At 49.6% G+C, this 13,072-nt stretch overlaps 1 protein-coding gene across 1 annotated transcript in view; it reads right to left on the reverse strand.

Annotated features, from left to right (window-relative positions):
* Positions 1 to 13,072, reverse strand: part of LOC115114950 (bone morphogenetic protein receptor type-2-like) — an 83,670-nt gene that overhangs the window by 6,369 nt on the left and 64,229 nt on the right. The window contains 1 exon segment of the mRNA XM_065005880.1: positions 10,947 to 11,187. Coding sequence (XP_064861952.1) covers positions 10,947 to 11,187 — 241 coding nt within the window.

Here is a 13,072-nt window from a genome sequence, read left to right on the forward strand (position 1 = left end):
GAGAATGACACGTCCATACATCCATACAAGGTAGCAGAGTGGAGAATGACACGTCCATACATCCATACAAGGTAGCAGAGTGGAGAATGACACGTCCATACATCCATACAAGGTAGCAGAGTGGAGAATGATACATCCATACAAGGCAGCAGAGTGGAGAATGACATCCATACAAGGCAGCAGAGTGGAGAATGACACGTCCATACATCCATACAAGGTAGCAGAGTGGAGAATGACACGTCCATACATCCATACAAGGTAGCAGAGTGGAGAATGATACATCCATACAAGGCAGCAGAGTGGAGAATGACATCCATACAAGGCAGCAGAGTGGAGAATGACATCCATACATCCATACAAGGCAGCAGAGTGGAGAATGACACGTCCATACATCCATACAAGGTAGCAGAGTGGAGAATGACATCCATACAAGGCAGCAGAGTGGAGAATGACACATCCATACATCCATACAAGGCAGCAGAGTGGAGAATGACATCCATACAAGGCAGCAGAGTGGAGAATGACATCCATACAAGGCAGCAGAGTGGAGAATGACGTCCATACAAGGCAGCAGAGTGGAGAATGACATCCATACAAGGCAGCAGAGTGGAGAATGACATCCATACAAGGCAGCAGAGTGGAGAATGACGTCCATACAAGGCAGCAGAGTGGAGAATGACATCCATACAAGGCAGCAGAGTGGAGAATGACACGTCCATACATCCATACAAGGTAGCAGAGTGGAGAATGACACGTCCATACATCCATACAAGGTAGCAGAGTGGAGAATAGTCCATACAAGGTAGCAGAGTGGAGAATGACACATCCATACATCCATACAAGGCAGCAGAGTGGAGAATGATACATCCATACAAGGCAGCAGAGTGGAGAATGACATCCATCCACAAGGCAGCAGAGTGGAGAATGACACGTCCATACATCCATACAAGGTAGCAGAGTGGAGAATGACACGTCCATACATCCATACAAGGTAGCAGAGTGGAGAATGATACATCCATACAAGGCAGCAGAGTGGAGAATGACATCCATACAAGGCAGCAGAGTGGAGAATGACATCCATACATCCATACAAGGCAGCAGAGTGGAGAATGACACGTCCATACATCCATACAAGGTAGCAGAGTGGAGAATGACATCCATACAAGGCAGCAGAGTGGAGAATGACACATCCATACATCCATACAAGGCAGCAGAGTGGAGAATGACATCCATACAAGGCAGCAGAGTGGAGAATGACATCCATACAAGGCAGCAGAGTGGAGAATGACGTCCATACAAGGCAGCAGAGTGGAGAATGACATCCATACAAGGCAGCAGAGTGGAGAATGACATCCATACAAGGCAGCAGAGTGGAGAATGACGTCCATACAAGGCAGCAGAGTGGAGAATGACATCCATACAAGGCAGCAGAGTGGAGAATGACACATCCATACAAGGTAGCAGAGTGGAGAATGACACATCCATACATCCATACAAGGCAGCAGAGTGGAGAATGACGTCCATACAAGGCAGCAGAGTGGAGAATGACACGTCCATACATCCATACAAGGCAGCAGAGTGGAGAATGACACGTCCATACATCCATACAAGGCAGCAGAGTGGAGAATGACGTCCATACAAGGTAGCAGAGTGGAGAATGACACATCCATACATCCATACAAGGCAGCAGAGTGGAGAATGACGTCCATACAAGGCAGCAGAGTGGAGAATGACACATCCATACATCCATACAAGGCAGCAGAGTGGAGAATGACGTCCATACAAGGCAGCAGAGTGGAGAATGACACATCCATACATCCATACAAGGCAGCAGAGTGGAGAATGACACGTCCATACATCCATACAAGGCAGCAGAGTGGAGAATGACATCCATACAAGGCAGCAGAGTGGAGAATGACACATCCATACATCCATACAAGGCAGCAGAGTGGAGAATGACACGTCCATACAAGGTAGCAGAGTGGAGAATGACACATCCATACATCCATACAAGGCAGCAGAGTGGAGAATGACGTCCATACAAGGTAGCAGAGAGGAGGAGACAGACAGACAGACAGACAGACAGACAGACAGACAGACAGACAGACAGACAGACAGACAGACAGACAGACAGACAGACAGACAGACAGACAGACAGACAGACAGACAGGTGTTACTAGGGGATAGAGAATGACATACACTGAGAATGGCAGCAGAGTGGAGAATGACCGCCTGGTGGAGCAACATCCCGCCCTCAACCATACAAGGCTCCAGAGGGAGTGAGGTCTGCACAACGCATCACAGAGTGGGCAAACTACAACCTGCCCTCCAGGACAATGACACATCCATGTTACAGGAAGGCCATAAAGATCATCAAGGACATCAACCACCCATACAAGAACCACTGCCTGTTCACCCCGCTATCATCCAGAAGGCAGCAGGTCAGTACAGGTGCATCAAAGCTGGGACCAAGGAGAGACTGAAAAACAGCTTCTATCTCAAGGCCATCAGACTGTTAAACAGCCACCACTAACATTGAGTGGCTGCTGCCAACACACTGTCATTGACACTGACCCAACTCCAGCCACTTTAATAATGGGAATTGATGGGAAATGATGTAAATATATCACTAGCCACTTTAAACAATGCTACCTTATATAATGTTACTTAGAATACATTATTCATCTCATATGCATATGTATATACTGTACTCTAGATCATCGACTGCATTCTTATGTCACTAGCCACTTTAACTATGCCAGTTTGTTTACTTTATCTACATACTCATCTCATATGTATATACTGTACTCGATACCATCTACTGTATGCTGCTCTGTACCATCACTCATTCATATATCCTTATGTACATATTCCTTATCCCCTTACACTGTGTATAAGACAGTAGTTTTGGAATTGTTAGTTAGATTACTTGTTGGTTATCACTGCATTGTCGGAACTAGAAGCACAAGCAGACAGACAGACAGACAGACATTAACATCTGCTAACCATGTGTATGTGACAAATAAAATTTGATTTGATTTGATTTGATTTGAGAATGATACATCCATACAAGGCAGCAGAGTGGAGAATGACACATCCATACATCCATACAAGGTAGCAGAGTGGAGAATGACACGTCCATACATCCATACAAGGTAGCAGAGTGGAGAATGACACGTCCATACATCCATACAAGGTAGCAGAGTGGAGAATGACACGTCCATACATCCATACAAGGTAGCAGAGTGGAGAATGATACATCCATACAAGGCAGCAGAGTGGAGAATGACATCCATACAAGGCAGCAGAGTGGAGAATGACACGTCCATACATCCATACAAGGTAGCAGAGTGGAGAATGACACGTCCATACATCCATACAAGGTAGCAGAGTGGAGAATGATACATCCATACAAGGCAGCAGAGTGGAGAATGACATCCATACAAGGCAGCAGAGTGGAGAATGACATCCATACATCCATACAAGGCAGCAGAGTGGAGAATGACACGTCCATACATCCATACAAGGTAGCAGAGTGGAGAATGACATCCATACAAGGCAGCAGAGTGGAGAATGACACATCCATACATCCATACAAGGCAGCAGAGTGGAGAATGACACGTCCATACATCCATACAAGGTAGCAGAGTGGAGAATGACATCCATACAAGGCAGCAGAGTGGAGAATGACGTCCATACAAGGCAGCAGAGTGGAGAATGACGTCCATACAAGGCAGCAGAGTGGAGAATGACATCCATACAAGGCAGCAGAGTGGAGAATGACGTCCATACATCCATACAAGGCAGCAGAGTGGAGAATGACGTCCATACATCCATACAAGGCAGCAGAGTGGAGAATGACGTCCATACAAGGCAGCAGAGTGGAGAATGACATCCATACAAGGTAGCAGAGTGGAGAATGACGTCCATACAAGGTAGCAGAGTGGAGAATGACGTCCATACAAGGTAGCAGAGTGGAGAATGACGTCCATACAAGGCAGCAGAGTGGAGAATGACGTCCATACAAGGTAGCAGAGTGGAGAATGATACATCCATACAAGGCAGCAGAGTGGAGAATGACATCCATACAAGGCAGCAGAGTGGAGAATGACATCCATACATCCATACAAGGCAGCAGAGTGGAGAATGACACGTCCATACATCCATACAAGGTAGCAGAGTGGAGAATGACATCCATACAAGGCAGCAGAGTGGAGAATGACACATCCATACATCCATACAAGGCAGCAGAGTGGAGAATGACACGTCCATACATCCATACAAGGTAGCAGAGTGGAGAATGACATCCATACAAGGCAGCAGAGTGGAGAATGACGTCCATACAAGGCAGCAGAGTGGAGAATGACGTCCATACAAGGCAGCAGAGTGGAGAATGACATCCATACAAGGCAGCAGAGTGGAGAATGACATCCATACGTCCATACAAGGCAGCAGAGTGGAGAATGACGTCCATACAAGGCAGCAGAGTGGAGAATGACATCCATACATCCATACAAGGCAGCAGAGTGGAGAATGACACGTCCATACAAGGCAGCAGAGTGGAGAATGACATCCATACAAGGCAGCAGAGTGGAGAATGACATCCATACATCCATACAAGGCAGCAGAGTGGAGAATGACACGTCCATACATCCATACAAGGTAGCAGAGTGGAGAATGACATCCATACAAGGCAGCAGAGTGGAGAATGACACATCCATACATCCATACAAGGCAGCAGAGTGGAGAATGACACGTCCATACATCCATACAAGGTAGCAGAGTGGAGAATGACATCCATACAAGGCAGCAGAGTGGAGAATGACGTCCATACAAGGCAGCAGAGTGGACATCCATACAAGGCAGCAGAGTGGAGAATGACATCCATACAAGGCAGCAGAGTGGAGAATGACACATCCATACAAGGCAGCAGAGTGGAGAATGACGTCCATACAAGGCAGCAGAGTGGAGAATGACGTCCATACAAGGCAGCAGAGTGGAGAATGACATCCATACAAGGTAGCAGAGTGGAGAAGACGTCCATACAAGGTAGCAGAGTGGAGAATGACGTCCATACAAGGTAGCAATGGAGAATGACGTCCATACAAGGCAGCAGAGTGGAGAATGACAACGCATCGTCCATACAAGGTAGCAGAGTGGAGAATGATACATCCATACAAGGCAGCAGAGTCCAGAAGACATCCATACAAGTGCATCAGAGGGAGAATGACTGAAATACATCCATCTCAAGGCCATCAGACTGTTAAACAGCCACCACTCCATACATCCATACAAGGTAGCAGTCATTGACAACCCAACATCCATACAAGGCAGCAGAGTGGAAATGACACATCCATACATCCACTTTAAACAAGGCAGCAGAGTAAGTTAATGACCGTCCATTATTCATCCATACAAGTATATACAGAGTGGAGAATGACATCCATTCAAGTCACAGAGTGGAGAATGCCACTTTGTTTACTTTATCTACATACTCATCTCATATGGATATACTGTACGATCCATACATGCTGCTCTGTACCATCACTCATGGAGATCCTTATGTACATACTTATCCCCATACAAGTGTATAAGACAGTAGTTTTGAATTGTTAGTTAGATTACTTGTTGGTTATCACTGCATTGTCAGAACTGGAAGCATGACGTCCATTAACATCTGCTAAGCAGAGTGTATGTGACAAATAAAATTTGATTTGATTTGCAGATTGGAGAATGATACATCCATACAAGGCAGCAGAGTGGAGAATGAATCCATACATCCATACAAGGTAGCAGAGTGGAGAATGACACGTCCATACATCCATACAAGGCAGCAGAGTGGAGAATGAGCAGTGGAGAATCCATACATCCATACAAGGTAGCAGAGTGGAGAATGACACATCCATACATCCATACAAGGCAGCAGAGTGGAGAATGACATCCATACAAGGCAGCAGAGTGGAGAATGACATCCATACACAAGGCAGCAGAGTGGAGAATGACACGTCCATACATCCATACAAGGCAGCAGAGTGGAGAATGACACGTCCATACATCCATACAAGGCAGCAGAGTGGAGAATGACACATCCATACATCCATACAAGGCAGCAGAGTGGAGAATGACATCCATACAAGGCAGCAGAGTGGAGAATGACATCCATACATCCATACAAGGCAGCAGAGTGGAGAATGACACGTCCATACATCCATACAAGGCAGCAGAGTGGAGAATGACACGTCCATACATCCATACAAGGCAGCAGAGTGGAGAATGACACGTCCATACATCCATACAAGGTAGCAGAGTGGAGAATGACATCCATACAAGGCAGCAGAGTGGAGAATGACACATCCATACATCCATACAAGGCAGCAGAGTGGAGAATGACGTCCATCCATACAAGGTAGCAGAGTGGAGAATGACATCCATACAAGGCAGCAGAGTGGAGAATGACGTCCATACAAGGCAGCAGAGTGGAGAATGACGTCCATACAAGGCAGCAGAGTGGAGAATGACATCCATACAAGGCAGCAGAGTGGAGAATGACGTCCATACAAGGCAGCAGAGTGGAGAATGACGTCCATACAAGGCAGCAGAGTGGAGAATGACGTCCATACAAGGCAGCAGAGTGGAGAATGACATCCATACAAGGTAGCAGAGTGGAGAATGACGTCCATACAAGGTAGCAGAGTGGAGAATGACGTCCATACAAGGTAGCAGAGTGGAGAATGACGTCCATACAAGGCAGCAGAGCAGAGAATGACGTCCATACAAGGTAGCAGAGTGGAGAATGATACATCCATACAAGGCAGCAGAGTGGAGAATGACACATCCATACATCCATACAAGGCAGCAGAGTGGAGAATGACATCCATACAAGGCAGCAGAGTGGAGAATGACACGTCCATACATCCATACAAGGCAGCAGAGTGGAGAATGACATCCATACAAGGCAGCAGAGTGGAGAATGACACATCCATACATCCATACAAGGCAGCAGAGTGGAGAATGACACGTCCATACATCCATACAAGGTAGCAGAGTGGAGAATGACATCCATACAAGGCAGCAGAGTGGAGAATGACACATCCATACATCCATACAAGGCAGCAGAGTGGAGAATGACACGTCCATACATCCATACAAGGTAGCAGAGTGGAGAATGACATCCATACAAGGCAGCAGAGTGGAGAATGACGTCCATACAAGGCAGCAGAGTGGAGAATGACACGTCCATACATCCATACAAGGCAGCAGAGTGGAGAATGACATCCATACAAGGCAGCAGAGTGGAGAATGACGTCCATACAAGGCAGCAGAGTGGAGAATGACGTCCATACAAGGCAGCAGAGTGGAGAATGACGTCCATACAAGGCAGCAGAGTGGAGAATGACATCCATACAAGGTAGCAGAGTGGAGAATGGCGTCCATACAAGGTAGCAGAGTGGAGAATGACGTCCATACAAGGTAGCAGAGTGGAGAATGACGTCCATACAAGGCAGCAGAGTGGAGAATGACGTCCATACAAGGTAGCAGAGTGGAGAATGACACGTCCATACAAGGTAGCAGAGAGGAGAATGACATCCATACAAGGTAGCAGAGTGGAGAATGACGTCCATACAAGGCAGCAGAGTGGAGAATGACGTCCATACAAGGTAGCAGAGTGGAGAATGACGTCCATACAAGGTAGCAGAGTGGAGAATGACGTCCATACAAGGCAGCAGAGTGGAGAATGACACATCCATACAAGGCAGCAGAGTGGAGAATGACGTCCATACAAGGCAGCAGAGTGGAGAATGACACATCCATACATCCATACAAGGCAGCAGAGTGGAGAATGATACATCCATACAAGATAGCAGAGTGGAGAATGACACATCCATACAAGGCAGCAGAGTGGAGAATGACACGTCCATACAAGGCAGCAGAGTGGAGAATGACATCCATACAAGGCAGCAGAGTGGAGAATGACATCCATACAAGGTAGCAGAGTGGAGAATGACACGTCCATACATCCATACAAGGCAGCAGAGTGGAGAATGACACGTCCATACAAGGTAGCAGAGTGGAGAATGACACGTCCATACAAGGTAGCAGAGTGGAGAATGACATCCATACAAGGCAGCAGAGTGGAGAATGACATCCATACAAGGCAGCAGAGTGGAGAATGACACATCCATACAAGGTAGCAGAGTGGAGAATGACGTCCATACAAGGCAGCAGAGTGGAGAATGACACATCCATACAAGGTAGCAGAGTGGAGAATGACGTCCATACAAGGCAGCAGAGTGGAGAATGACACGTCCATACAAGCAGTCCCAGAATGCCGCTCTCTAGTGATAGGTAAATGTACCACTGCTAATAGTATTCATCACACACACACCACACACATTCACTCCTTGGCGACAAAAGACCAGTAATCCCAGGAAACACATTGCGGTGTGACCTTTCCAGACCAAATAAACTAAAGTACTGCTGGCTGTTTGAATAACTCCCCCATCTCTTATTGTCCCGCTCTCAGCAACACGTGGAAACACCAACTAGTCATCTGGCTGTGAGTCTTCTTGTCATTGACCTGTTACTGTACTAGGTCAGATATAGCCTGGTCTCAGATCTGTACTAGGTCAGATATAGCCTGGTCTCAGATCTGTACTAGGTCAGATATAGCCTGGTCTCAGATCTGTACTAGGTCAGATATAGCCTGGTCTCAGATCTGTACTAGGTCAGATATGAGCCTGGTCTCAGATCTGTACTAGGTCAGATATAGCCTGGTCTCAGATCTGTACTAGGTCAGATATAGCCTGGTCTCAGATCTGTACTAGGTCAGATATAGCCTGGTCTCAGATCTGTACTAGGTCAGATATAGCCTGGTCTCAGATCTGTACTAGGTCAGATATAGCCTGGTCTCAGATCTGTACTAGGTCAGATATAGCCTGGTCTCAGATCTGTACTAGGTCAGATATAGCCTGGTCTCAGATCTGTACTACTAGGTCAGATATAGCCTGGTCTCAGATCTGTACTAGGTCAGATATAGCCTGGTCTCAGATCTGTACTAGGTCAGATATAGCCTGGTCTCAGATCTGTACTAGGTCAGATATAGCTTGGTCTCAGATCTGTACTAGGTCAGATATAGCCTGGTCTCAGATCTGTACTAGGTCAGATATAGCCTGGTCTCAGATCTGTACTAGGTCAGATATAGCCTGGTCTCAGATCTGTACTAGGACAGATATAGCCTGGTCTCAGATCTGCACTAGGTCAGATATAGCCTGGTCTCAGATCTGTACTAGGTCAGATATAGCCTGGTCTCAGATCTGTACTAGGTCAGATATAGCCTGGTCTCAGATCTGTACTAGGTCAGATATAGCCTGGTCTCAGATCTGTTTGTGCTGTCTTGCCAACTCCCTATAGTCATTAACAAGACAGCGCAGACAGACCTGGGATCAGGCTAGGTCATAGGTCTGCATCCCAAATGGCAACCTATTCCCTAGGGAGTGCACTACTTTTGACTAAAGCTCAGCTCTATGGATCCTGGTCATAAGTAGAGACCTATAATGAACAAAAATGTAAATTATTAATCCCATGTTTCATGAGCTGAAATAAAAGACCCCAGAAATGTTCCATATCACTCGTCTCAAATGTTGTGCACAAATTTGTTTACATCCCTCTTAGTGAGCATTTCTCCTTTGCCAAGATAATCTATCCACCTGACAGGTGTGGCATATCAAGAAGCTGATTAAACAGCAGGATAATCACACAGGTGCACCTTGTGCTGGGGACAATAGAAGGCCGCTCTAAAATGTGCAGCTTTGTCACACAACATAATGCCACAGATGTCTCAAGTTGAGGGAGCGTGTAGTTGGAATGCTGACTGCCCAACGGAGCTGTTGCCAGAGGATTGAATGTTAATTTCTCTACCATAAGCCGCCACCAAAGTCGATTTCAAGAATTTGGCAGTACATCCAACTGCCCTCAAAACTGCAGACTACGAGTTACCATGCCGGCCCAGGACCTTCACATCCGGCTTCTTCGACTGTAGGATTGTCTGAAAAGGGGAGTGCTGAGTATTAAAGCCCTTTTGTGCGGAAAAACTCATTCTGATAGGCTGGACCTGGGACCTGGCTCCCCAGCGGCTGGGCCTGGCTCCAAAGCGGCCGGGCCTGGCTCCAAAGCGGCCGGGCCTGGCTCCAAAGCGGCTGGGCCTGTCTCCAAAGCGGCGGGCCTGGCTCCAAAGCGGCGGGCCTGGCTCCAAAGCGGCTGGGCCTGGCTCCAAAGCGGCGGGCCTGGCTCCAAAGCGGCGGGCCTTGCTCCAAAGCGGCTGGGCCTGGCTCCAAAGCGGCTGGGCCTGGCTCCAAAGCGGCCGGGCCTGGCTCCCCAGCGAGTGTTGGTCTCCTACTGAGACACAACTATAGAGTAATCTGGCTAAAACCTCCTCACAGCTATAGAGACATCTGGCTGGGATCTCCTCCCATTCATCTCCCCTCATGTTGTTCGTCTCCTACTGAATCCTTATCAACTCTATGGAATTTCCTTCCCTTCCCACATCCAATCGAAACACTTCGGTTGTGTCGCAAATGGCACCCTATTCCCTATGTAGTGCAATCAATCAATCAACTATTTATATAGCCCTTCTTACATGAGCTGATATCTCAAAGTGCTGTACAGAAACCCAGCCTAAAACCCCAAACAGCAAGCAATGCAGGTGTAGAAGCACGGTGGCTAGGAAAAACTCTCTAGAAAGGCCAAAACCTAGGAAGAAACCTAGAGAGGAACCAGGCTATGTGGGGTGGCCAGTCCTCTTCTGGCTGTGCCGGGTGGAGATTATAACAGAACATGGCCAAGATGTTCAAATGTTCATAGATGACCAGCAGGGCCAAATAATAATCACAGTGGTTATAGAGGGTGAAACAGGTCAGTGAGAGATGTGTGGTGTGTTCTCTTCTCACCTGAGGAGCTGTTGTGTGAAGAGAAAGAAGCAGAGAGCTCCAGGGAGCAGGGTCTCTCAGGTCGTCTGGGTTTGGGCTGTCGGAGCTGGGCAGCCTCCTGGTGTACAGGGGCCTCGTGCTGGGGCTCTGGGACTGTTGTTGCTGGTATAGAGGCAAAGACAGGGAGATGGACAGAGATAGGGGGAGTGGCAGTGACAGGGACAGGGGGGGCAGTGACAGAGACAGGGGTAGGGACAGGGACAGGGGAGTGACAGGGAGACAGGGGTAGGGACAGGGACAGGGGAGTGACAGAGACAGGGGCAGGGACAGGGGAGTGACAGAGACAGGGGCAGGGCAGGGACAGGGGCAGTGACAGAGACAGGGGCAGTGACAGAGACAGGGGCAGGGGGGGAGTAACAGAGACAGGGGTAGGGACAGGGACAGGGGGAGTGACAGAGACAGGGGTAGGGACAGGGACAGGGGGAGTGACAGAGACAGAGACAGGGGCAGGGACAGGGGGAGTGACAGAGACAGGGGCAGGGACAGGGGGAGTGACAGAGACAGGGGCAGGGACAGGGGAGGGGGAGTAACAGAGACAGGGGCAGTGACAGAGACAGGGCCAGGGGGAGTGACAGAGACAGGGGCAGGGACAGGGGGAGTGACAGAGACAGGGACAGGGGCAGGGGAGTAACAGAGACAGGGGCAGGGACAGGGGAGTGACAGAGACAGGGGCAGGGACAGGGAGGGGGAGGACAGAGACAGGGGCAGTGACAGAGACAGGGGCAGGGACAGGGGTGGCAGAGACAGGGGTAGGGACAGGGACAGGGGGAGTGACAGAGACAGGGGTAGGGACAGGGACAGGGGGAGTGACAGAGACAGGGGCAGGGACAGGGGCAGTGACAGAGACAGGGACAGGGGAGTGACAGAGACAGGGGCAGGGACAGGGGGAGTGACAGGGGTAGGGACAGGGGCAGGGGGAGTGACAGAGACAGAGACAGGGGCAGGGACAGGGGGAGTGACAGAGACAGGGGCAGGGGCAGGGGAGTGACAGGGGTAGGGACAGGGGCAGGGGGAGTGACAGAGACAGGGGTAGGGGCAGGGGGAGTGACAGGGGTAGGGACAGGGGCAGGGGGAGTGACAGAGACAGAGACAGGGGCAGGGACAGGGGGAGTGACAGAGACAGGGGCAGGGGCAGGGGGAGTGACAGGGGTAGGGACAGGGGCAGGGGGAGTGACAGAGACAGAGACAGGGGCAGGGACAGGCGGAGTGACAGAGACAGGGGCAGGGACAGGGGAGTGGCAGAGACAGGGGCAGGGGCAGGGGAGTGACAGAGACAGAGACAGGGGCAGGGACAGGGGAGTGACAGAGACAGGGGCAGGGACAGGGGGAGTGGCAGAGACAGGGGCAGGGACAGGGGGAGTGACAGAGACAGGGGCAGGGACAGGGGGAGTGACAGAGACAGATTTAGGGGTGGGGACAGAGACAGGTTTAGGGGTAGGGACAGAGACAGGGGTGGGGGTAGGGACAGAGGCAGGGACAGGGGTGGGGGTAGGGACAGAGACAGGTTTAGGGGTGGGGTTAGGGACAGAGACAGGTTTAGGGGTAGGGACAGAGACAGGTTTAGGGGTGGGGTTAGGGACAGAGACAGGTTTAGGGGTAGGGACAGAGACAGGTTTAGGGGTGGGGTTAGGGACAGAGACAGGTTTAGGGGTAGGGACAGAGACAGCTTTAGGGGTAGGGACAGAGACAGGTTTAGGGGTGGGGGGTAAGGGACAGAGACAGGTTTAGGGGTAGGGACAGAGACAGGTTTAGGGGTAGGGACAGAGACAGGTTCAGGGGTAGGGATAGAGACAGGTTTAGGGGTAAGGACAGAGACAGGTTTAGGGGTAGGGACAGAGACAGGTTTAGGGGTAGGGATAGAGACAGGTTTAGGGGTAGGGACAGAGACAGGTTTAGGGGTAGGGACAGAGACAGGTTTAGGGGTAGGGACAGAGACAGGTTTAGGGGTGGGGGCAGAGACAGGTTTAGGGGTAGGAACAGAGACAGGTTTAGGGGTAGGGACAGAGACAGGTTTAGGGGTGGGGGCAGAGACAGGTTTAGGGGTGGGGGAGGGACAGGTTTAGGGGTGGGGACAGAGACAGGTTTAG

This window comes from Oncorhynchus nerka, linkage group LG3 (genome assembly GCF_034236695.1).
Source record: "Oncorhynchus nerka isolate Pitt River linkage group LG3, Oner_Uvic_2.0, whole genome shotgun sequence".
In the NCBI taxonomy this organism is placed as follows: Eukaryota; Metazoa; Chordata; class Actinopteri; order Salmoniformes; family Salmonidae; genus Oncorhynchus; species Oncorhynchus nerka.